Source organism: Somniosus microcephalus, chromosome 4, assembly GCF_052327205.1.
Source record: "Somniosus microcephalus isolate GS21.2 chromosome 4, FLI_Smic_1.0, whole genome shotgun sequence".
Taxonomy (NCBI): domain Eukaryota; kingdom Metazoa; phylum Chordata; class Chondrichthyes; order Squaliformes; family Somniosidae; genus Somniosus; species Somniosus microcephalus.
The window spans coordinates 191,488,752-191,514,423 of record NC_140990.1 but is presented as its reverse complement, the minus strand read 5'-3'; the positions used below and the strand labels follow the sequence as shown (position 1 = coordinate 191,514,423).

The window sequence follows — 25,672 nt, the reverse complement described above, 5'->3', positions numbered from 1 at the left end:
GCACCCTAGCGGCGCTGGGCTGAGGCTCGGCCCTCCAGCCTTCGAGTGGGCCCGGGAGGTGCCTAGCTCGGGCGTGGGTGTGGAGGAGACGCCGAGGCTTCTAGGCCTACCTGGAAAAACGGGGAAAGGTAGGAAAATTAATGAGATTAGATAAGTTAATTACTTTCTAAATCATTTTTTTAAAAAACAATATGTGTTTTAAAAGCAACGTTTTTTTTTAAGACGCAGAAAGCGGGAAAAAGAAAGGAAAAGTTTGGAATCAAGATGGCGGCGACTCACCTCGGTTCAAAACGATAAAGCCCGGCCACACGCGCACCGATTGGCCCGGTGGCACACGCCAGCAACCCGGCGTACGATTGGTCGAGCTCGAGGTCACTCTGTCGCTAATGAGCGGATAATGAGATGCTAATGAGCGGAATGTTGAAGGTTTTTGGGATACCGCGGGCGCAATTTTAGCCCGGCCGAAACGTAAATACGCTTAAAACCGTCTCGGAAGCGTAAGCTTTCTTTGGAGGTAACGCGCGCGTAGGTACGCCCTGTAACTTTCGAGTGCATACCCGCAACGCACACGCGATGACAGACAGATAGACAGAATGACAGAAGTACCGATTTATATATATAGATTAAATACATTTTATTCCTTTGCTCATCCTTAACTGCCATTCCCATCTCTTCTGAAAGCACTGACTCATACTGGGGTACAGTTCATGTAGGATTCAGATATTCGCTGGTACCCCCCCACAATTAACCGTTATTCATATTTGAGCCGAGGCAGGGAGCGCTGCAGGTTTGTCAGACAGTGCAGGCACCCTTGTCCTCACTAGAAATCCACACATGCATACATTCCAGCAAGGATCAGTGATAGCAATTACAGTGGTAGGGTGGCGGAAAAAAAGAGTCAAGGATCCCAGAGAGACACTGCAGTGGGGATGGTGGTAGAGGTGCTACAATTGACTTCAATCAGCCAACAGCATGGATCAGGGATTGGACCTTAGACAGCTGTGGCTCAGTACCGCACTAGAGTGTATTTGCGAGCAATATCCTATTTCAGCTCCCTTCATCAGCATCCCCAAGTCAGGTACAGTACAGAGCTCTTTTTACTTTCCCTTAACCATATATCTTAACCTCAACATCAGAAGAACTTCTTAGCATGCTCAAGTCAGTCTTAGCAAAGTTAGATGCACAGGAAAACTTCCTCTGCTCCACCTCAACCATCTGTCCACAGCCCAACATCAGACGAGCATTCTTTGCATTCGTTTTTTTAGTGTCAAAGAAAGGGCAATTTTGTTTTGCCCCACGCACCAGCTGTGACCTTTCACATACTATCAGTCTGGCCTGGATTCAAATCCGAGTCCCAGAGGTGGCCCATTTCACTGCCAGTCCTGAAACAGAGACATAGAAGATAGGAGCAGGAGTAGGCCATTCGGCCCCTCGAGCCTGCTCCGCCATTTAATGAGATCATGGCTGATCATCCAAATTCAGTACCCTGTCCCTGCTTTCTCCCCATATCCCTTGATCGCTTTAGCCTTAAGAAATATATCTAACTCCTTCTTGAATATATTTAATGAATTGGCCTCCACTGCCTTTTGTGGTAGAGAATTCCACAGGTTCACCACTCTCTGGGTGAAGAAATTCCTCCTCATCTCTGTCCTAAATGGCTTACCCCTTATCTTTAGACTGTGACCCCTGGTTCTGGACTCCCCCGCCATCGGGAACATCCTTCCTGCATCTAGTCTGTCTAGTCAAGTTAGAATTTTATAAGTTTCAATGAGATCCCCTCTCATTCTTCTAAACTCCAGCGAATATAAGCCCAATCGACCCAATCTCTCCTCATACATCATTCCTGCCATCCCAGGTATCAGTCTGGTGAATCTTCGCTGCACTCCCTCCATGGCAAGAACATCCTTCCTCAGATAAGGCGACCAAAACTGCACACAATACTCAAGGTGTGGTCTCACCAAGGCCCTGCACAACTGCAGCAAGACATCCTTGCTCCTGTACTTGAATCCTCTCGCTATGAAGGCCTTCTTAACCGCCTGCTGCACCTGCATGCTTACCTTCAGCGACTGGTGCACAAGGACACCCAGGTCTCGTTGCACTTCCCCTTTTCCCAATCTATTGCCGTTCAGATAATAATCTGCCTTCCTGTTTTTGCCACCAAAGTGGATAACCTCACATTTATCCACATTATACTGCATCTGCCATGCATCGGCCCAATCACCCAACCTGTCCAAATCATACTGGAGTTTCTCGGCATCCTCCTCACAGCACAAACGCCCACCCAGCTTTGTGTCATCTGCAAACTTGGAGATATTACATCTAGTTCCCTCGTCTAGATCATTAATATATATTGTGAATAGCTGGGGTCCTAGCACCGATCCCTGCGGTACCCCACTCGTCACTGCCTGCCACTCGGAGAAAGACCCCAGTTAATTGGGAGTGGAAGAATGTGGATTGGTGCTTGTAAATCCATTTTTAAGTTCCCTTCCCATTCCCAAAAGCTAAGCTGGAGGTTTGGTTGCAGCAATGGCAGAAGCCTGGGGAAAGGATGCTGACTCATGGTCAGCCTGGAGAATGCACCTGGGGTTTGATATCCAGAAAGGTTGCAGGGGAGAGCATTCTATTTTACTGAGGTTAAACATATCCAAAGAAATCAACAGCAGGTCACCAGAGAACAGCTGCACATGGCCAACTAGAAGCTGCTCCTGGATAGCTATTGAGTGAATTCAAAACATTGGTGGGAATTTAATTTTTTGTTTATGAAGAAAAAAATGGCAACTTCAATTCCTCACCATCTGGTACCTCCTTGCCTGCCACACTGCCCAGTTCAAAGCGTTGAAACCGGTTTGTGGTCCGACTTGATAAATCAGCCACAGGGATTTATGGGAAGTTGCTTTTGTTGGCGGAGGTTTCCAATCATCCTTCAATTTCCAAGCTTTTTCCTCTACTCTCCTGCATTCCAACTAAAGCCTGTGGAGCAAGACTCCCTACATCACACTGGGTTAGCACACTGGCCTTTCAGTTCTGGGACCTGGGTTTGAAGTGCAGCCCAGATTAATGGGAAGGAAGCCTCTTTATCTGATTGCTGTGAAAGGAATTATGTGGAATGAGTTTGGCACAGTCTCAACTCAGTTGTTGGTATGAAGGGGCCAGCTACATAAAACTACAGACATTTGGCACAAATCTGATTCACTGATACATAGGGAGCATTCTATTGAGGTGACATAGATTACATAGAAATTACAGCACAGAAACAGGCCATTCGGACCAACTAGTCTAGGCTGGTGTTTATGCTCCACATGATCCTCCTCCCACTCTACATCTCACCCTTTCAATATATCCTTCTATTCCTTTCTCCCTCATGTACTTATCCATCTTCGCCTTAAATGCATCTATACCATGCGCCTCAACCACTCCCTGTGGTAGAAAGTTACACATTCTCACCACTCTCTGGATAAAGAAGTTTCTCCTGAATTTCCGAATGATTTATTAGTGACTATCTTATATTTATGACCCTTAGTTTTGAACTTCCCCACAAGTGGAAACATCTTCTCTACGTCCGCCATATCAAACCTGTTATAACCTTAAAGACCTCGATTACACCTCAGCTTTCACGATGAGAGAAAAGAGCCCCAGCCTGTTCAGTCTTTCCTGATAGTTAGAGATTGGGCTAAAGCACATTGTTGAAGTGACGTAGAAGAAACTTTACTCTGCCTCTAAGCCATGCTATACCTGACCTTGAATAGCTCGTTGAGTAGTGTAAAAGGGAACTTGACTCTGGATTAAAGCTGTGCTATTCATGACCTAGCAGTGCTTGTTGCTGGTATTGGATGTCAAAAGTGGAGAGAAATAAAGAGCGCTCCAGCCCTCATCTTGATCGACACAGAAAATATAATCAAGGACAAAACTGGTGCAAAATCCACTCAACCAAACAGTTTTACCTCCAACAACAACTTGCATTTATATAGTGCCTTTAACATATAAACCATCCCGAGGTGCTTGACAGGGGCGTAATCAGACAAGAGAGAAGTTGAGACAAAGAGATATTAGGAGGGGTGACCAAAAACTTAGTCAGAGGTGGGTTTTAGTGAGGGTCTTAAATGGAGGAGAGGGAGGTGGAGAGGCAGAGGAATATAGAGAGGGAATTCCAGAGCATGGGACCTAGATGGCTGAAGGCACGGCCGCCAATGATGGGGCAAATGGAGGGGGGGGAAATACACAAAAGGCCAGAGTCAGAGGAACAGAGTGTTCAGGGGGTTAGTGGAGGGAGGGTGGGCCGTGTGTAGGAGGGAGGGAGGAAGGAAGGGCCATGTGTAGGCAGTCTTGAGGAAAAAGTTGGAGTGGGAACAGTGAACTGAGCCTTGATTAGAACAGTGTGGATGTAGGTAGAGCAGAGGGGGGGGGGGTGTCAACTGGCCTTACAGTTTCAGAGATAAGGAGGAATTTCACTACATTAGTCAACACCTTTGGAAGGGGACAGGGGAAAGTAGAGAGAAAAAAAAATCGAAGCAAATGTACTCTTATAACATCAAAGTTCTTGACGCAAAATGATGGGAGCAGCAGATTCCACAGATTTTTTTCAGTGACCCTGAATGCAATCTCTGCGGGGGGGGGGGGGGGGGGGGGGTTTCCCCAGAATTCCCTGACGTACATAAACCGTGCTTAACTTTCTTGATATAAGGCGGTTTTGAGCATCTCAAATATTTTTCCAAATACACATTGTAGTGATGCCGTGGAGTAATTTTGCACACACTGAAGCTGCTAATTGTAACATTGTGTAACAGGCTCTCTCTGATATTCCTGCTGCACTGACAATTAATCCTAATGGCCGCCCAGATGCTTTTCCTATGCAAATCCACAGATCTGGTGCAGTGTTAAATAGATACAGCTCCTGTGGAGACATCATCAGCAACAGAACAACAATGATAATAACAGAGGGTGGTGGATATGCCGGCATCCTTCAAACATTTCAAGTGCAGATCATCCATCTGAACTCACTTTATCGGAATTACTAACTTCTCTTCACAGATGCTGACAGGCCCACTGGGCATTTGCTGCGGTTTTCTTGTTTTGTCTTTATCTTTAGTGATGATTAAAGCAAATGATTTTGTTGCGACAAAAAGAAAATTGCCATAAATCACGAGAGCATTTGCAGCATCTTGAGATTGCTGACTCCGTGTCTATAGCCCCATCAGACTGCACTCTCCACACAGGCCTTCCTCTGCTGCTCCTACTCGGGACACGCATTCAGGCCCCGACAAGAGGTGAGGATAGCTAGAGAAACATTTCAACTTCAGGGAGGTCTGCAAAAAGGCCAGGATCTTAATCATGGACAATTTCAATTGCCCAGATGTTGATTGGGAAATCGGTAGAGAACAAAACTAAGGAGCAGCGCATCCCTATCTGTGTAATCTCCTCCAGCCTTACAACCCCCACCCCCACGATATCTGCGCTCCTCCAATTCTGGCCTCTTGCACATCCCCAATTTTAATCGCTCCACCATTGGTTGCCGTGCCTTCAGCTGCCGAGGACCTAAGCTCTGGAATTCCCTCCCTAAACCTCTCCGCCTCTCTACCTCCTTTAAGACGCTCCTTAAAACCTACCTCTGTCGCCCTAATGTCTCATGTGGCTTGCTGTCAAATTTTGTTTGATAACGCTCCTGTGAAGCGCCTTGGGACGTTTTACTAGGTTAACGGCACTATATAAATACAAGGTGTTGTTGGTTGCCCCGTTACTCCGTTCGATGAGCAGTCTAGTGAGTTAGAGGCTAATAGTTAGCAATGAAAATTAGGAAGAGAGTAAGAAACCAAGCAGAACATTTATTTCGTACAAAGATCAATAGGCTCAGAATGAGTTTCTGTAGAAGGCTATTGAAGGAGGTTGTATAAATGGGTTCAAGAGAAAATTGCATTTTCAGAGAGGAGATTAAGCGATATGAAGGCAGGTAGGTAGGGTAGAGCTATCCAAGGGTAACCAGATTGTTGGGCATAATGGCCATTGCCTGTTCCTAAATACAAAACCAGAAAAAACTGGAAATACTCAGATAGCAGCTGTGCAGGAACAGAATCAAATAGCTGGAGATTCAGGTCTATTTGTTCATTTATTAGTTCAGGGCTATTTGTTCAAACATCTGAGGAGAGAGTTAAGTTCCACTCTCAACCGAGCAGAAGATTCCGCATCTACCTCATCACCACAACGCACAAGGATCACTGACTCCCCACCCAAATTAGCAGAGATCGCAGCCAGCCCCATATAGCAGTGATCTATATCCTCCTCACCCCACTGAGAAGAGACTGCCACCTCCTTCTACGAGCAGGTGTCTTAACCTCACATGGAGCAGAGATCGTGGCCAGCCCCAAAGCCCCTTTCCTCTCAACCTCCTTCCCTTTCCCCTTCCCCATCCACTGTGAGCAGAGGTTTCCACATCCTAATTTCCTCAGTAAACAGAGATGAAGAATCGGGCGCCCAAGGTTGCTCTGAAGTGATCAATAAGAGGAGTGGAACCTTGCAAACCGGAGCAGTAACCATCTGGTCTTCTCCACAAACCAAGGTAAGAAACTGGAAGAACATGGGCAGACAAAGCAAACAGGAAATTCTTCTCCCTCCCCGCACGCAGAGATCATGGCCCTCTTCAACCCTGCACTGAGCAAAGAAGCATGGCACAACTCCCAATCCCCATTAAGCTGCAATCAAAAACTCATACTTCAGCCCCTCGCCCAGTAGCAATTCAGCACCATCCTCTACCCAGAGATAAAAACCAGTGCAACCTCCGCTGCTACTGAGGCAAGATTAGTTCTGGCCCCGTGCCACCTAACACTTCCCCATCCACCAATGCGCCCTCCTCCCAACCGCCTTCCCTTTCCCCTTCCCCATCCACTGACCCCTGTCTCTCCCTCTCTTTCTATTTCTCTCCTCAGGTCATGATATCCCTCCACCTTCTAGCCTGCTTGACCTGAATAATGGCCATGGTCTTGACACCCCATGTGGAACACCACAAGAGATCGGCTACAACAACAACTTGTATTTATATAGCACCTTTAATGTAGTAAAATGTCCCTATGCAATTTATGGGAGCGTTATCAAACAAACTTTGACAGAGCCACGCAAGGAGATATTAGGACAGATGACTAAAAGCTTGGTCAAAGAGGTAGGTTTTAAGGAGCATTGTGGAGGAGGCGAGAGAGGTGTAGAGGTTTAGGCAGGGAATTCCCGAGCTTAGGGCCTAGGCAACAGAAAGCACGGCCACCAATGGTGGAGCGATTATAATCAGGGATGCTCAAGAGTGCAGATATCTCAGGGGGTTGTGGGGCTGAAGGAGATTACAGAGATAGGGAGGGGCAAGACCATGTAGGGATGTGAAAACAAGGATGAGAATTTTGAAATCGAGGCGTTGTTTAACCAGGAGCCAATGTAGGTCAGTGAGCACAGGGGAGATGGGCGAATGGGACACGGGCAGCCGAGATTTGGATGACCTCAAAACGTAGGATAGTGCCATCAGTGCGTTGGAATAATCAAGTCTAGAGGTAACGAAGGCATGGACGAGGGTTTCAGCAGCGGATGAGCTGAGGCAGGGGCGGAGATGGGCGATGTTATGGAGGTGCAAATAAGCAGTCTTAGTTATGCCGCAGACATGTGGTCGGAAGCTCATTTCAGGGTCACATATGACATTATGGTTGCAAACAGTGTGGTTCAGCCTCAGACAGATGTTAGGGAGAGGGATGGAGTCAGTGGCTAGGGAACAGAGTTTGTGGCGGCAACCAAAAACACTGTCCAAAATTTTCTCAAGGGAGGCAGGCAGGAAACCCAGTAGGCCAGGTTTCTCGCAGGCCCTGCCGTTTGAATGCGAGGCCTTGGATTCCCGCTTGCAGCCAGCCAGATTGAGAGGCTGGCTGGCTGCAGGCGGGTAGGCCTCAGAAGCAAGGGGCCAGTCCGTGGGAGGGATATCGGCAGGGGTCGGCTATTGTGGGGGGTGGGAAGAGGAGAAGTTCGTCAGGGGTCAGCCGGGGATCGTCAATAGCAGGGGGGGGGGGGGGGGGGGGGGAAGTGAAGATCGTCAGGGGTCAGTCGGGGATTGTCAGTGAGGGTGGGGGGAAAGAGAGGATCGTGGCCGGTCTCATCATCATCGTTGGGGTGGGGGTGGGGGGAGGCGATCGGCGATCAGAGACCTCGTGCGGGAGTCTCCGATCGCAGGGGGGCGGGTATGGTTGGGACCCTGGATCCAGGAGGTAGGTATAAAGCCACTTGCCTCCTGGATGCTAGCTGTCCCCACCTCAGTTTAACTGCCGACTTTCACGAATCGTGTGAAACCCAATCCCCAGGCAGTTAAACACAAAATGGACAGGGAAAGAGAGGTTTCTAGCCTCATTACAATATTTAAATTGAGGTAATGCCCCCTGGGAGCGAGTTGGCCGCCCGCCCCCCTCCCCACCTTCGACCCCCACCCTCCAAACCCACTTTTTTTTTGGGGGGGGGGGGGGGGGGGAAATTCCAGCCAATGGCTTTGGTCTTCCCAGTATTTAATTGGAGAAAATTGCTGCTCATCCAGTACTGAATGTCGGACAAGCAGTCTGACAATTTAGAGACCGTGGAGGGGTCGAGAGAAGTGGGGGTGAGGTAGAGCTGGAAACTGACACTGTGTTTTCAGATGATGTCGCCGAGGGGCAGCATGTAGATGAGAAATAGGAGGGGCCATGGATAGATCCTTGGGGGACACCAGAGGTAACAATGCTGGAGCAGGGAGAGAAGCCATTGCAGGTGATTCTCTGGCTACGATTAGATAGATAAGAATGGAACCAGGCGAGTGCAGTCCCACCCAGCTGGGCAATGGTGGAGAAGGATGGAGTGGTCAACCGTGTCAAAGACTGCAAACAGGACGAGGAGGGATAGTTTACCTTTGTCACAGTCACAAAGGATGTCATTTGTGACTTTGATGAGCACCGTTTTGGTACTGTGGCAGGGTGGAAACCTGACTGGAGGTTCAACAAACTTTCCCATCAATGCTCACTGCCATTCTCAATGGAGAACATGTTCCTGGTCCACATTTACAAAGAATCCAAAGCACATTTCTCACTCAGCTGGTCCGTGCGCCAACGGATAAACCAAAACACAGGAGGTCTGGGCAAGTAGGTCTCCTGCATTCTTATCTTAAAGGAGCGTGGAATGCCCCAGAAAACGTAGTCAGCCAATCAGAACCTTTACATTGGCCTCTTTAACGCTCACTAAAGGAAAAAAAGAAAAAAAAGAAAAGAACTTGCATTTATACAGCGTCTTTCACGATCTCAGGATGTTCCAAAGTGTTTTACAGCCAATGAAGTACTTTTGAAGTGTAGTCACTGTAGGAAATGTGGCAGCCAATTTATGCACAGCAAGTTCCCGCAAACAGCAATGTGATAATGATCAGACGTGTTTTAGTGGTGTTGGTTGACGACACTGGGGAGAACTCCCCTGCTCTTTGAAATAGTGCTCCCCTACTCTTCTTTGAGATCTTTTACATCTACCCGAGAGGGTAGATAGGATCTCGGTTTAACGTCTCATCTGGAAAGAAAGCACTCCCTTACCACTGGCTAGATTTTGTGCTCGTCTCTGGAGTGGGACCCATGACCTGCTGACTCAGAGGCGAGAGTGATACCAAACTGAGCAACGGCTGACACTAGGATATCTAATTGGGTCTGAATTGAAAACCTTCTAGCTTAAAGGCTAGAGCACTATTTATTGAGCTATAGGATACCACAGATTTGGGAACATTGAGCAAATAAAGACCAAAAAAATACAACGGGCTAGATTTTCTTCATACCGTCCGCCAATTTTTCCAGCAGATCAGAGTCGTGGGCAGGAGCTTGTTGCAATGCGACCCTGACCTCCCTCCACTTTCCAGTGGACAGACCCAGTGCTCTAAACTGTGAGCAGGTAAACGCAAATTAGATTAAAATGAGAGAAATGAGGACCCCGCTGTAATTCCCTGCCACTTGCCCCGAATGAACGCAGGATGACTACAAGGCCCCAGTGTGCAGCGGCCCAAGGTTGGTTGAAGGGACCAAGAAGGTGAACTTCAAAAAGTGAACCATTTCTTGAGGCAGCTGCCTCTTTCTCCGAGTACAGCAGGACAAGCAGTAAGTGTCCAGCCTCAGGCTGAAACACCTCACGGCCTTTTAGGTGTGATATCAGGAAGCACTTTTTCCACACAAAAGGTAGTGGAAATCTGAAACTCTCTCCCTCAAAAGGCTGCAGATGCTGGTGAAGTGGTTGGAGGGGGGGGGGGGGGGGGGAAGAGGGGGCTGTCAGTTGAAATTTTCAACACTGAGATCGACATATTTTTGTCAGATGAAGGTATTAAGTGATATGGAGCAAAGGTAGGTAAATGGAATTCTGATACAGATCAGCCATGATCTGATAGAATTGTAAACAGGCCCGAGGGGCTGAATGGCCTCCTTCTGTTCCTATATTCCTAATGATCCAGGGCAGGAAATTCAGCTGGATTCAGGTGGGTGTAAGTCCCACCATGCCAGAGGTGTCCCCTGCCCCAAACTGGGAAAGCCGGACATAATATCGAAATGATTGAAGCCATTGTGCCTGTCCATTCCACAACCTACAATTTGCCATTATGCTAGCTTCTGAGATAGTTCTCTCTGATCTCGAAAGGTAATCAAGGCAAACTCCAGGACATTAACCTACATTAGTCACCCCTGACCAGTTGCATTACACAGATGACACTTTCATCGTTCCAGTAGCACAGGTGCCATTCTGTTCTGTACAATACTGCCCATCTGCGTCTACCCATATCCTTGTAACCTACACAGAAAGAAAGCTGAGAAGCAAAATGGACATAATTAAACATACATGCGGGGCTGTACATTTTGCACAGACTCCATTTTTCCACAGAAGGTGTATAAAGTCCAGCAGAGAATGTGTTGCCCACAGGATGTTCAACACTTCTGTATCATACACCCACCCTACGGCCTTGCGTATAGAAATATTTGATTTAACTGAGCCAATATGGTACCAGTGCGAATGTCTTCCAACGGGTCAGCCGCATGTACAAGCCGGCACAGGTGCGATGGGCCAAAGGCCTCCTTCTGTGCTGTATGATTCTATGATACAAGTGGAAGACATGCTCAGGCACATGGAAAATATAGTCCGTGTATTAATGACTGAGATAGCGGTGGAGTCTGGGGCACTTACTTCGAACATGATTTTCCGCGCAGTGCAGCATATCTGCCGCGTGAATAAACTGGTATCCAGTCCCTCGTGCTCGGAGCTCGGCCTCTGTGTATCCCAGAACAATCTTCCCCCTAACACAAAGAGCAAAGGGTCAACAATTCTGTGAAGCATTCATAAAACAGCATGCTTTGAAATGTAACAAAGAGCTATGTGGTTGTTTGCCCCTCGAAGGTGCCGGATTATGAACATCTGTTTATTGCTGTGGGACACCAAGAATGGTCTCACCTGGTCAAGGACCGCAAGGAGCAACCCCTTCAGGGAGCGAAATTCCGACTGGCGAGTACCTCTTCCTCCATAAATGGAAGGTTCCGGTTAAATATCTGGTTCGCAGCTATTAGCTGGAGCAGCAATTGTAGGGTGCTACAAATTGTCCATAATGTCCGTGGACTTGGGGGGGCCAGTCACCGTTGAAGCTCACACATGAAGAATGGCTACTTTGTGTGGTATCAGGAGGCTAGCGGTGGAGTTGTTACCCAACGTGAGTCAGTGCCTTCGGGAATATAGAGAAGCTCCAAGTAAGAGAAAAAAAATGATAAATTAACAAGGGCTGGGTTTCACGTTAGGACTGTGACTGTTAACATTAATAAGCTGGGGCTCTAAATCTCCTGCTTTAAGTTTACAAACTGACATTCTGAAGAAAACCAGGGGGTTTCTCCAGATTTGGAGATCAACATAGGATTTTACCAATGAGAGTTACTGATAGTTCCTTCCCTCCCCCTCCCCTAGAAGATAACTGGCCAAATTTCAAATGAAGGAGATTGTAATTTCAAAGTGGGATCTCCCTAACCTCTCGTGTTCGAACAGTGAACAATGGAGCAGGGATTGATCTGAGATAACTAGCAGAGAAGAGTTAAATACCCCAGTACTGGAACCTACAATCGTGACCTTGCCAATGCCTTCAAACGACATCTCCTTATTGCCACTGATTAAAAAAAAATGTTGGACATTGAGTTAAGTAGAGTTGGCTGCACATTAACCGGGCACGTGATGAGGATGGTGCAGAGCTGTATGAAAACACCTCAGACTAATGAAGTAGCAGTTTGCAAGGATTACAATATAGACTGGGTGGAGAATAACCTGATTAATAGATGATTTATATATAACATACACAGACTGTAAATGCAATTCAATCTTCTGTAACATGCCATGACACCAATCATTAATCTTCCTGCATGAAATTCTATTATCTGAAACGGACACATCTGTACTGGCTCTCAAAAACTCAACTGAACCACTATAAACCCATGAAAATGAGCCACTAGAGGCTGGAATCGTATCTTGGAGTTCATATGACTGTTAGAAACTGCCACGTTTCATTCACAAAGTTAGCTAGTCTCCTCGAACCCTTCAATTCGATTCCAGCCAGTAACTCACTCCCGGATATCCAAATTTGTTTTCTTTTTAAATATCATTTATATTTTACATTAATTTGGGGAGGAAGGGGGAAGGATTGTTTGGTTTATAACTCGTCAGTGGTGACCATGGCCATGAGTACACTTCATGTTCCCAATTTCCAAGGCCTGGGGCAGAACTCCAGTGTAAAAGGGGCAGGAAAGCAGGCGGCCGTTGCGTCCATTCCATTGATGGCTGAAGGAAAGAAGAAGTTGGAGCCATCGGGATGACGGCGCCTTCCTTCTTTTCCCTGAGCAAGCTGGCTGGCAGCAAGTTACCGGCGTCCAGGTCACTGGAACAGCATTAAGTGGGGCCCACTGGGGTGTCCAAGGGATTGAAGCATCATCAGCAGGTCCCACCGCTTCGCCCCAAGCAGCTGTCAGGCATTTTGTGCTCCTCCTCCTTCCCCGGCCCCCACCCCGTGTGAGGTATCCACACTGGCGCGGGAGACCACCAGATCCCGATAATCTGGCAAGGTCAAGGGCACGGGTCACTGGCGGATCTCCACGGCGGTGGAGTGGGACAGTTGATTTCTGATCCCATGTCCTTAATGCAGAATGCACTTGGGTTCATTCAAATGACCGTGAAGTTGTCGGAATGTCGTAAAAGCTCAACTGGCTCACTAATGTCCTTTAGGGAAGAAACCTGCTGTCGTTACCAGGTCTGGGCTTATATGCGACTCCAGTCCCACAGCAACGTGGTTGACTCTTAACCGCCCTCTGAGGTGGCCGAGCAAGTCAATCAGATGTATCACCACCTTCTCAAGGGCAGCTAGGGATGGGCAATAAATACTGGCCTTGCCAGCAACGTCCACATCCCGAGAATGTATTAAAAAATAAGGGTTGTGTCATTGTCATAGATTTATCAGCAAGTGGTATCAGGGAAATTCCGAAACATTTTATCAATATATATCCTATATTTGACTATACAACTGAAGCTCCTGGGATGACAAAAGGTTCTCTTGAATTTTGTTCCAGTCCCTTACTTGGCATCGCATGCTAGTGGTGTGAAGTCCAGTTTGTGCTTGGTCCTGAAGATCATGTTCTTGGTCCGGATCTCCAGGATGGACGGAGGCTGGAGAGGAGTTGCCACGGCAAACAGAGCCAGCTGAGGTGGGATGGGAGTGCCATCCTCAGCTTTCTTATTCTGCCCGTGTAAGAACCTCAGCCGTCCCTGAAAGTCGAGAGCCTGGTAGAAAATAAGAGGACCCACCAAAAAAAAAAATCTTGATATTAAATTGAAAACAAGGAATACATTGTGCACTTAAACGCAAATTCCGAATATGGAACTTCTTAGGCAGCCCGCAGAGTTGAGGAGAGGGAGTTCTGCTTATGGACTGATTGCTTTTTAAGCCCAATGTTTTCTCCACGCACTCTCTTCAGAATAGGGCGTACACCTTCCAATGGATGGAATGACAAACAGGATCATGCAAGTAAAACGCCTCACATCCTCACACTGGGGTATGGGTCGATGGGTGGTGAAGTACCTCACCCACATGGCCCTTCTTCACATGCAAGTCTAAACAGTTGAGCGTGCTCGTCGAGAGTAGGGTTGTTAGCACCGGGAAATGGTACACTTACCCATTTCAAGCACTTAGCGCTGGCATTAAGCATTCCCATATCAGGTATAGCACAGCTAGGTGCACAATAAAGCTCCCACTGCTGTGCCCCACCCAAATACCAGAAGATCCCCGACTTCCCCATTTTACCAGCGTGACATTTCAATTATGGAAAGTTGTATGCTGGAAACTGGGTTGAAGCTGCTCAGTTGAAAACACTTAACATGGGACCATAGTACCCAGCAAAACAGTACACTTCCATTCAGTCAGTCTGAGCTGGGTTCAAACACAAGTTCTATAGGCGAAAAGGTTAATCAATTGCAACTCTATGGGGGTCATTTCTCCCTAACCTGCCTGTCGGGAAACTGACGAGATCAGGTGCGACGCTGGTTTTACATCGCGCCCAATTTAAGTCTCCATTTTAGTTAACTCAGAATAATATTGGGCCGGGGTGTTAAACCGGCGTTCCACCCGATCCTGTCAGTAGCTCGTCAGGCGGGTTAGGGAGAAATTACCCACGCTATTTCTGTTCAATTAAAAGTTCACAAACTTTTTACTGAGGGCTACAATCCCCAAGCAATGCTTTACTCGGGAACGACTACCCCAAATCCTTTGACGCTTGGAGTGATGGGCCATGCAATCAAAGAAAAAGAACTTTTCACAACCTCAGGGCATGCCAAAGTGGTTCACTGCCAATCAATTACTTTTGAAGTGTAGTCACTGTTGTAATGTAGGGAAACGCTGCAGTCAATTTGCACACAGCAAAGGTTCGACAAACAGCAATCGGGTAAATGACTAGATCATCTGTTTCAGGTGTTGGTTAAGAGATAAATGTTGGCCAAAACACCAGAACTCTTCAAACTAGCGCCATGGGAACTTTTACATACACCTGAGGGGGAAGAGGGGCCCTCAGTTTAATCCCATCAGAAAGACAGCACTTCCGACAGTGCAGCGCTCCCTCGGTACTACACTGGAGTGTCGGCCTCGATTATGTGCTCAAGTCTCCAGAGTGGGACTTAAAAGCCACAACCTTCTGACTCAGAGGCAAGAGTGCTACCACAGAGTAGCTGAGGTGGCTTCCCTTTGCCTTCCTCACAATTTTATTTTCTCCTGAAGAGCCTCATCTACCTTTTCTGATATTGGGGGAGCCACCCACACCATCAGATGGAATGTAAGAATATAGAATTGTCTTTACATTATTCTAATATAGAACAAAGACAGAACAGTAACTTAGACAAAAGTGGTTTAAACTGTTTTCTCGCAAATCCTGTCTTTTCCCCCTCAGTAACGCTGGTTAGCATTGGAGGAGGATGAATTCCAGGGCCAAAGACATTGCACTGCCAGGATAGGCACGTATAGATTATTCAATAAATAAGCACGGTGGCATAGTGGTTAGCACTGTTGCCTCACAGCGCCAGGGACCCGGGTTCGAATCCGGCCTCGGGCGACTGTCTGTGTGGAGTTTGCACATTCTCCCCGTGTTTGCGTGGGTTTCCTCCGGGTGCTCCGGTTTCCTCCCACAGTCCAAAGATGTGCGGGTTAGGTTGATTGGCTATGATAAAATTGACCCTTAGTGTTAGGGGGATTAAATACGTGGGGTTACGGGGATAGGGTGGGATATGTGTCGGTGCAGGCTCGATGGGCCGAAATGGCCTCTATCTGCACTGTGGGGTTCCTGTGATTCCTGTGAATATTGAGCTAGAAGGGTGGTTAGGATTAAAACACATAGGCATTTAGGGTTGTACAACAAAGCTATGGCTCGGGAAAAGCAATGATAGGAAATAACAGTATGGTCTGAAAAGACATGAGGCTCCTGGTTCCTATCTGGCAATCTGTTCAAAGAACCAGGGGGTTATAAAACACCAGATAGTGTTGTATCCAGCAGGAAGTAAACCATAAAGAAAGTGGTATAAAAAGAGATTCAACATTTGACTCAGTAGGAACTTTGCTTTGCCAACAAGACTAGGTACATGAATAGGCTTGGATAAGCCATTCTCATGATTTATCCCAGCACAGATTATTTCAGACATGGTGCGAGATGTACTCCCTGTGTACTCTATGTCATTACACCTCTTCCTTTGTTCAACAGAGAGGAAGGCAAGAGATTGTGCAGGGGGTCGAGATGTTTGTATTAACAAACGGAGGCTGTAAAGCAGTTATGTAAAAATTCTTTTGTTAGATATGTGAAGAGTAAAAACAGATTTAAGCAGAGAAAGAAACTGAAAGTCCACAGCAAACATCGGAGATTAAAACTGCTGTGGGAAAACAGGATTTTAGTAAAAGACGAACAGACTTTCTTTTGTGTTTCATGTACAGTTCCTTTAAGTGTGTGTCCCACTTCCGCTGTTTCATGCTGCAGAGTCATAGGAACAGGAGCAGGCCATTCAGCCCCTCGAGGCTGTTCCACCATTCAAAGAGATCATGGCTGATCCACCTGCCTTGGCTCCATATTCATTAATACCCTTGGCTAACAAAAATCTATCGATCTCGGATTTAAAATTATTAATTGAGCTAGCATGTACTGCACTTTCTGGGAGAGTTTTCTATATTTCTACCACCCTTTGCATGACGTAATGTTTCCTAACCTCTCCCCTGAAATGGCCTGGCTCCAATTTTAAGGTTATGTCCCCTTGTCCTTGACTTCCCCACCACCGGAAACAATTTCACTCTACCCTATCAATTTCCTTCAAAATCCTATAAACCTCTATCAAATCACCCCATAACTGTCTATATTCCAGGGAATACAAGCTTGGTTTATGTAATCTCTCCTCATAATCTAACCCATGAGCCCTGGTAACATTCTGATGAATCTGCACTGCACTCCTTCCAAGGTCAATATATCCTTTCGAAGATGCAGTGCCCAGAACTGTACACAGTACTCCAGATGTGGCCTAACCAGGGCTTTGTATAGCTGTAGCTAAACTTCCTCCCAGTTATATTCTAGCCCTCTATTTATGGAGGCTAACATTCCATTAGCCTTTTCTGAATAATTTTTGTACCGGACAACTACATTTTAGTGGTCTGTGTACATGGGCCCCTAAATTTCTTTGGACCTCCACTGTTGCTACCTTTTCACAATTTAAAAAATACTTGGACCTATCCTGTTTTGGTCCAAAGTGGATGACCTCACATTTATCTACATTGAACTTCATCTGCCACGGTTTTGCCCACTCACTTAATCTATCAATGTCTCTGTCATCAGCAAATTTGGATATATGACTCTCTGTTGTGTTATCTAAGTCATTAATAAATATAGTGAATAGTGGAGGCCCCTGTACAGATTCCTGGGGGACACCACTGGTCATATCCTACCAATTCGAGTACATGCCTATTATCCCTACTCGCCATCTTCTACTGCCTAACCAATCTCCTAACCAGGTCACTAATTTACATAGAAACATAGAAGATAGGAGCAGGAGTAAGCCATTCGGCCCTTCGAGCCTGCTCCGCCATTCAACGAGATCATGGCTGATCATCCAAACCCTAGCACCCGGTCCCTACACCGACAGCCATCCCACCCAAGCCCTATCCCCGTAATCCCGTAACCCCACGTATTTAATCCCCCCTAACACGAAGGGTCAATTTTTTTATCATGGCCAATCAACCTAACCCGCACATCTTTGGACTGTGGGAGGAAACCCACGCAAACACGGGGAGAATGTGCAAACTCCACACAGACAGTCACCCAAGGCCGGATTTGAACCCGGGTCCCTGGCGTTGTGAGGCAACAGTGCTAACCACTATGCCACCGTGCTGCACATGAATTTGCCCTCAATTCCATGAGCTTTCATTTTAGCTAACAGTCTCTTATGTAGAACCTTATCGAATGCCTTCTGGAAGTCCATATAAACTACATCCATAGACATCCCCCTGTCTGCTACTTTAGTTACTTCTTCAGAAAATTCAATTAGGTTCGTTAGACATGTCCTACCCTTTACAAATCCATGTTGGCTCTCTCTAATCAGTTCAAATTTCTCCCAGTGCTCAGTCACTCTGTCCTTAATTAATTAGAGATTCCAAAAACTTCCCCACAACAGATGTTAGACTGACAGGTCTATAATTTCCTGGTTTCTCTCTCTCTCACCTTCCTTAAATGATGGAGTTACATTTGCAATTTTCCAATCTAAAGGGACAATTCCTGAATCGAGAACGCTTTGGAAGATTACGGCAAAGCATCCATAATTTACTCACCTACTTTCTTTAAAACCCTGGGGTGGAAACCATCAATCCTGGGAAGGTCAATCTTGAGTACTGTTATTTTTTCTAATACCATTTTCTTGCTTACATTAAATTTAGTGAGTTCCAGTCCTTGATTCATTACTAGTATTTGACTCAGAGACTAGGTCCTGAATTTAAATAAAAGAAACTACGATGGTATGAGGCACGAGTTGGCTAGGATGGAGTGGGGAACGTTACTTAAAGGGTTGACGGTGGATAGGCAATGGCAAACATTTCAAGATCGTATGGATGAACTACAGAATTTGTTCATCCCTGTTTGGCATAAAAATAAAACAAAAAAGGTGACTCAACTGTGGCTAACAAGGGAAATTAAGGATAGCATAAGATCCAAGGAGGGGACATATAAATTGGCCAGAAAAAGCAGCAAACCTGAGGATTGGGAGCAGTTTAGGATTCAGCAAAGGAGGACAAAGGGATTACTTAAGAGGGGGGAAATAGAGTATGAGAGTAAGATTTCAGGGAACATAAAAACTGACTGTAAAAGCATCTATAGATATGTGAAGAGAAAAAGATTGGTGAAGTCAAGCATAGGTCCCTTGCAGTCAGAATCAGGAGAATTTATAATGGGGAACAAAGAAATAGCAGACCAATTAAATACATACTTTGGTTCTGTCTTCACAAAGGAGGACACAAATAACCTCCCAGAGATGTCGGGGAACATAGGGTCTAATGAGAGGGAGGAACTGAATGAAATCAGTATTTTTAGGGAAATGGTGTTGGGGAAATTGACGGGATTGAAGGCCGATAAATCCCCAGGGCCTGATAATCTACATCCTAGGGTACTTAAGGAAGTGGCCCTAGAAATAGTAGATGCATTGCTGGTCATCTTCCAAAATTCTATAGGCTCTGGCACAGTTCCCATGGATTGGAGGGTAGCTAATGTAACCCCACTATTCAAAAAAGGTGGTAGAGAGAAAACGGGGAATTATAGGCCAGTAAGCCTGACATCAGTAGTGGGGAAAATGCTAGAGTCCATTATAAAAGACTAGCTAGGGAGCCCCGCGTTGCGAGGGCAATTTTGGGGCGCTTGGTCTCCCTGCCCGTGTGTCCCCCCTCTCCCTGTCATGTCCTCTCCCTGTCCTATCTCTCCCTCCCCTCCCCTGTCTCCCTCCCTCCTTCCCCTCGCCCACCCCCACCCCCCCACTCCCCTCTGTCCCTCTCTCCGGCCCCTCCCCCTGCCTAGCGCCTGAGGTCCGGAGCTGAGGTCCCCCGCGTATGGCGCGGCTGATGGACGGCCGCTGTGGGCGGGCGGGCGGGCGGCCCATGCGCGGTCAGTGGGCAATTTTGGGGCGCTTGGTCTCCCTGCCCCTGTGTGTCCCCCCTCTCCCTGTCATGTCCTCTCCCTCTCCTATCCCTCCCTCCCCCCTCTCCCTCCCCTCGCCTCCCCGGCCCCTCCCCCTGCCTAGCGCCTGAGGACCGGAGCTGAGGTCCCCCGCGTATCGCGCGGCTGATGGACGGCCGCTGTGGGCGGGCGGGCGGCGCATGCGCGGTCAGCGCCCCGCGATTTCCCGAGGCTCGCCCCCCCCCCCGCGATTTCCCGAGGCTCTCCCCCCCCCCCCGCGATTTCTCGAGGCTCTCTCCCCCCGCGCGATTTCCCGAGGCTCTCCCCCCACCCCCCCGCGATTTCCCGAGGCTCTCCCCCCCCCCCCCCCGCGATTTCCCGAGGCTCTCTCCACCCCCCCCGCGATTTCCCGAGGCTCTCTCCCCCCCCCCCGCGCGATTTCCCGAGGCTCACCTCCCCCCCGCGATTTCCCGAGGCTCTCCCCCCCCCCCGCGATTTCCCGAGGCTCTCCCCACCCCCCGCGATTTCCCGAGGCTCTCCCCCCCCCCGCGATTTCCCGAGGCTCTCCCCCCCCCCGCGATTTCCCGAGGCTCTCCCCCCCCCCCCCAGCAATTTCCCGAGGCTCTCCCCCCCCCCTATTAAATTGTTATTTAATTCCCTAACACATCATTAAAATATTTACCTTAGTTCCCTAACACACAGAAAGTGTGGGGGAAAAAAATTGTGAAAAATCAAGATGGCGGCCACGCACCTCGGTTCAGAAGGATAAGGCCCGCCCACACACGCACCGATTGGTCGACCGGTCAGGTCACCGAAGCGTAGGATTGGTCAATCGTCGAGTCACTCGACACTCCACTGTAGGAAGGAACCCGCCGTCCGATTGGTGGACCTCGACGTCACACAGTCGTTAGAGATGCTAATGAGCGGAACGCTGAACGTTTTTGGGATACCGCGGGCGGGATTTTTGTCTGGCCGAAACGTAAATACAGCTATGACCGGTCCGGAATCGCAAGCTTTCTTTTGAGGCGACGCGCGTGTCGGTACGCTCTGTAACTTTCAAACGTATAGAGAACGGACAGACAGACATCGGGACAGACAGACAGAAGAGCTCTTTTATATATATAGATGTAATAACAGAGTACTTGGAAAACAGTGACAGGATCAGGCAAAGTCAACACGGATTTACAAAAGGTAAATCGTGCTTGACTAATCTACTGGAATTTTTTGAGGAAGTAACTGGTAGAATAAGTAAGGGAGAACCAGTGGATGTGGTGTATTTGGACTTTCAGAAGGCTTTCGATAAGGTCCCGCATAAGAGATTAGCGTGTAAAGTTAAAGCACATGGGATTGGGGGTAAGGTACTGACTTGGATAGAGAACTGGTTTGCAGACAGGAAGCAAAGAGTTGGAATAAATGGGTCTTTTTCCGATTGGCAGGCAGTGACTAGTGGAGTACCGCAGGGATCGGTGCTAGGACCCCAGTTATTCACAATATATATATATATATATATATATATATTAATGATCTAGACGAGGGAACTAGATGTAATATCTCCAAATTTGCAGACGACACAAAGCTGGGTGGGCGTGTGTGCTGTGAGGAGGATGCCGAGAAACTCCAGTATGATTTGGACAGGTTGGGTGATTGGACAGATGCATGGCAGATGCAGTATAATGTGGGTAAATGCGAGGTTATCCACTTTGGTGGCAAAAACAGGAAGGCAGATTATTATCTGAACGGCAATAGATTGGGAAAAGGGGAAGTGCAACGAGACCTGGGTGTCCTTGTGCACCAGTCGCTGAAGGTAAGCATGCAGGTGCAGCAGGCAGTTAAGACGACAAATAGAATGTTGGCCTTCATAGCGAGAGGATTTGTGTACAGGAGCAAGGATGTCTTGCTGCAGTTGTACAGGGCCTTGGTGAGACCACACCTTGAGTATTGTGTGCAGTTTTGGTCGCCTTATCTGAGGAAGGATGTTCCTGCCATGGAGGCAGTGCAGCGAAGATTCACCAGACTGATACCTGGGATGGCAGGAATGACGTATGAGGAGAGATTGGGTCGATTGGGAGTTTAGAAGAATGAGAGGGGATCTCATTGAAACTTATAAAATTCTAACAGGTCTAGACAGACTAGATGCAGGAAGGATGTTCCTGATGGCAGGGGAGTCCAGAACCAGGGGTCATAGCCTAAAGATAAGGGGTAAGCCATTTAGGACAGAGATGAGGAGTAATTTCTTCACCCAGAGAGTGGTGAACCTATGTAATTCTCTACCACAAAAGGCAGTTGAGGCCAATTCATTAACTCCTTCTTGAATATATTTAGATATATTTCTTAAGGCTAAAGGGATCAAGGGATATGGGGAGAAAACAGGGACAGGGTACTGAATTTGGAAGATCAGCCATGATCTCATTAAATGGCGAAGCAGGCTCGAGGGGCCGAATGGCCTACTCCTGCTCCTAGCTTCTCTGCAATGTCAGGTATATTATCCTCTTCCTCTAATGTGAAGACTGACACAAAGTGATTATTCAACAAGTCTGCTATTCCCTTATTTTCATTTGCAATATTATTCTCATTTGGTTTTAAAGGGCCCATAGTACCCTTGAGTACACTCTTTTTTCTAATATAATTGAAAAAAGTGTTAATCTCGATATCCCTCACAAGTTTCTTTTTGTATTCTCTTTTTGAAGCAATTACTATCTATTTTGTCTTCCTTTGCTGTTCTTTCTATCTCTCCCAGTCCCCTGGATCTACATTATTCTTTGCACTTTTGTATACTCTTTCCTTTAGTTTTATGTTCTCTGTCACCTCTTTTGTCGACCATAGCTGTTTTATTTGATAAAGTAGAGCTCTTGCCCGTTAGGGGTATATACTGGTCCTGTATTAAGCTAAATACTTCTTTGAACACCTCCCACTGTTTATCTGTAGTTTTACCTGATAACAGTTTTGACCAGTTTGCTGTCGTCAGTCTCTCTCTCATCCCGTTGAAGTTAGCTTTACCAAAATCTAGAATCTTAGTAACTGTGTTAAGTTTCTCCTTTTCAAACATAACATTGAATTTGATCATATTAAGATCACGGTTAGTTAATAATCTAACAGTAAGGGGACATTTATCGAAGTCTGGCTCAATACACATTATTAAATCTAGCATGGCCTTGTCCTCTCGTTGGTTTTAGAACATATCGCTCCAGAAAACTATCTTGAATGCATTCAAGAAATTCGCTACCTTTCTGACTTGAGCTATTTTGCTCTTCCCAAACTATATATAAAATAAACTCTCCCATTAAAGCAGCTCTGCTTTTGCTACCAGCTTCTCTAATCTCTGAATTAATACATTCTGCCACCTCATTGCTGCTATCAGGAGGCCTGTAGACAACTAACATTAGTTTTAAGTCCGCTCTTAATTCCTCAATTCTAACCAGTGTCTCTCAGAACTAAAAGCAGTTTAACCCTCTGTAGTCCCTGTCGTTGATTTTAGGAGTAACATCAGCATTTTAATCATTACCTTTTCTATGAGCAGATGTTGTTTTACATTTGCTAATTGTTTTCTCTGTAAATGTATACAAATGTTATTTTTGCAATATTGACTCATTCTATTTTTGGATCTGAAACTTGAAGTTTGCAGACTGAGGCCTAAAAATTCGATTAAGCCTAAAAACAGGCGGTGCCACCGTGGGCCGAGGTTAATGGCCACCCGCAAAAAGAGTGCAGGCAGCACCGGTATTTTGGTGCTGCCTGCTGATTTAAATGATCAGAGCACAAAACCTACTGTGTAATGCGCTGTTTCAGGCTGGAGTCTCAGCAGGAGGCCCAATGTAGTGTGGCCGTAGCGTCCCTGGAGCGAGGCAGCATTGTCTAAAAGCTAGCCTGCCATTTTAGAAAGCAGTCTCGAGCCCTTAAAGAGGAACTGCCTTCTAAAATGAAAAAAATAAAAATCATTTAAAAATAGGCAGTCTTTAGCCCTTAAAGCTCAACTGCCTTCTGAAAAAAATAAACATTAAAACTAATTCCAAAATGGCAGTCTTCAGCTCTTAAAGCTGAACTGCCTTCTGCACGTAAAAAATAGTAAAAGTGCTTCAGCACCAACACATATGGCTCAGCGAGCCAGGGAAGGGGCACCCAGGGTCTTACACACAGCACTCCAGCTTTATGCAGGGGGTGAACACTGCAAGAGAGGTCTTCTACCCACAGGGGGCCAGGAGACCCTCCAGAAAGAACGATGTGGGACCAGATCACAGAGGCCGTCACTGCCAGCAGTGTCGCCCCCCACTCTCTGGCTCCAGTGCCCAAAGAAGCTTCATGACCTCAGATCAGTGGTCAAGGTCAGTGAATGCATCTTCAAAAGCCATCTCCTACCAACTGCACCATTAGCATCACACACAGCTCACTGCAAGACACCCCCCCCCCCACCCCCATTACTCACCTACCACAATCTGTAACAAACACAAGGTACACCTCACCCCCTTGGAGGAGACGTTGTTGGCCATTCTTGGCAGGGGCATGGCTGGGTCCTTGGCCAGCGGCGGGGCTGAAAGAATATAAGATGCTGGTATCGTTACACATTATCCTCCTTCTCTCATCCTACAATCCCTTCTGATTTACAAGGTGTGCATGGTGTAAGGATGCACCTGGCGATGGAGGAGGAGACAACACCATCACTTGACTTGACACTCCCAGCCACCAGCTCCTAAAGGTCAACCAGCAAGGCCATCTGCAGTGCCCCCACTGAAAGTCAGCAGCCTTCCACCAGCTATGCTGCAGCTGGGATAGCACTGCATCACGTCAGTAGGATAGGTGAAGGTACACACCAGTCACTAAGAGAATGCACAAGGGTGAGGAGTTGATTTCTTAATGTCATATTGGATGGATAGATGTATAAAGTTGGATTGGAAAGTTTGCTTTGTGGTGGCTTTTATTTCAGCACTGTGGCCAAGAGGACGTTGTGATGGTAAGGTGTGGGACTAATATTGAAAGGGAAATTGGGGTTGTGGTCACTGGTACCTCAGGCGGATGATTCCATCTCGGATATCCTGGCCAGAAAGGATCTGTCTAGGTTGCAATCTTCCTTCTGCTTCTTCCTCTTCCCTCCGCGAGCAGCTTGCCCCCTTTGTTGCCTCTGCTGCATCTCCATGTGCCCCCCCAGGACTGTGAGCAAGTGGCCTTCTCAGAGGCCAAATAGTGTGGATGCTGGAAATCGGAAATAAAAGCAGAAATTGCTGGAAATACTCAGCAGGTCAGGCAGCATCTCGACCCGAAACGTGAAACTCTGTTTCTCTCTCCACGGATGCTGCCTGACCTACCGAGTATTTCCAGCACTTTCTGTCTTCACAGAGGCCTTCCTTTACCATCCAAACCCTTGCAAGCATCCAGCAGCACTCCCTGCGCACTTTAACAACTTTTTAAATCTATTGCACCAAGCCATTACTTCAATAAAATATAAAATAAAGCCCAAAAGCTGAAATCCAAACTTACCTGAAGAATGTGTGCGTCCCTTTAAGAAGCGCTGGCATCGTCTCTGCAGGGCTGCTTCACGCACACTTTTCTGTGCATATGCAGGACACAGAGTTATGGAGAGCGAGAACATCCAAATTAGCAGCCGTGGCATCAAACCAGGTGCTGCACGCTGATTGACATCACGTTATTTAAATTTGAGAGGCCAGCGCGGTCAACAGCAGCGCTATGGCCCTTACCAAAATGGCAGCCACTGTTTCCCGTGTCAGAAGCGGGCGGAAGCCATTTTTATTCTACAAAACCGATCTTAACCGCCGGCATTAGAGCGTCGAATCTCTCGGCCCAAGTGTCTAACTGAATGATCAAATTATGAATATTGCTTTTCTATTGGTGGCCACGTTGGAAAACTGGTTATGTAAATTATGTGAACAATTTCTAGCTCTTGACTGGGGATTATCACATAAAATGACAGTTTTGAGTTAATCAACCTGTAACAAAAAAAATCAATATTTTAAGGCAGATGAGAGCAAACATGG

At 47.0% G+C, this 25,672-nt stretch overlaps 1 protein-coding gene across 1 annotated transcript in view; it reads right to left on the bottom strand.

Annotated features, from left to right (window-relative positions):
- Positions 1–25,672, bottom strand: part of LOC147120086 (aryl hydrocarbon receptor-like) — a 188,966-nt gene that overhangs the window by 31,216 nt on the left and 132,078 nt on the right. The window contains exons 7-8 of the mRNA XM_085985649.1: positions 13,595–13,797; positions 11,179–11,288 (exon numbers count right to left, since the gene is read on the bottom strand). Of these exons, the coding sequence (XP_085841775.1) occupies positions 11,179–11,288; positions 13,595–13,797 (313 nt within the window). The remainder of the gene's footprint in view (positions 1–11,178; positions 11,289–13,594; positions 13,798–25,672) is intronic.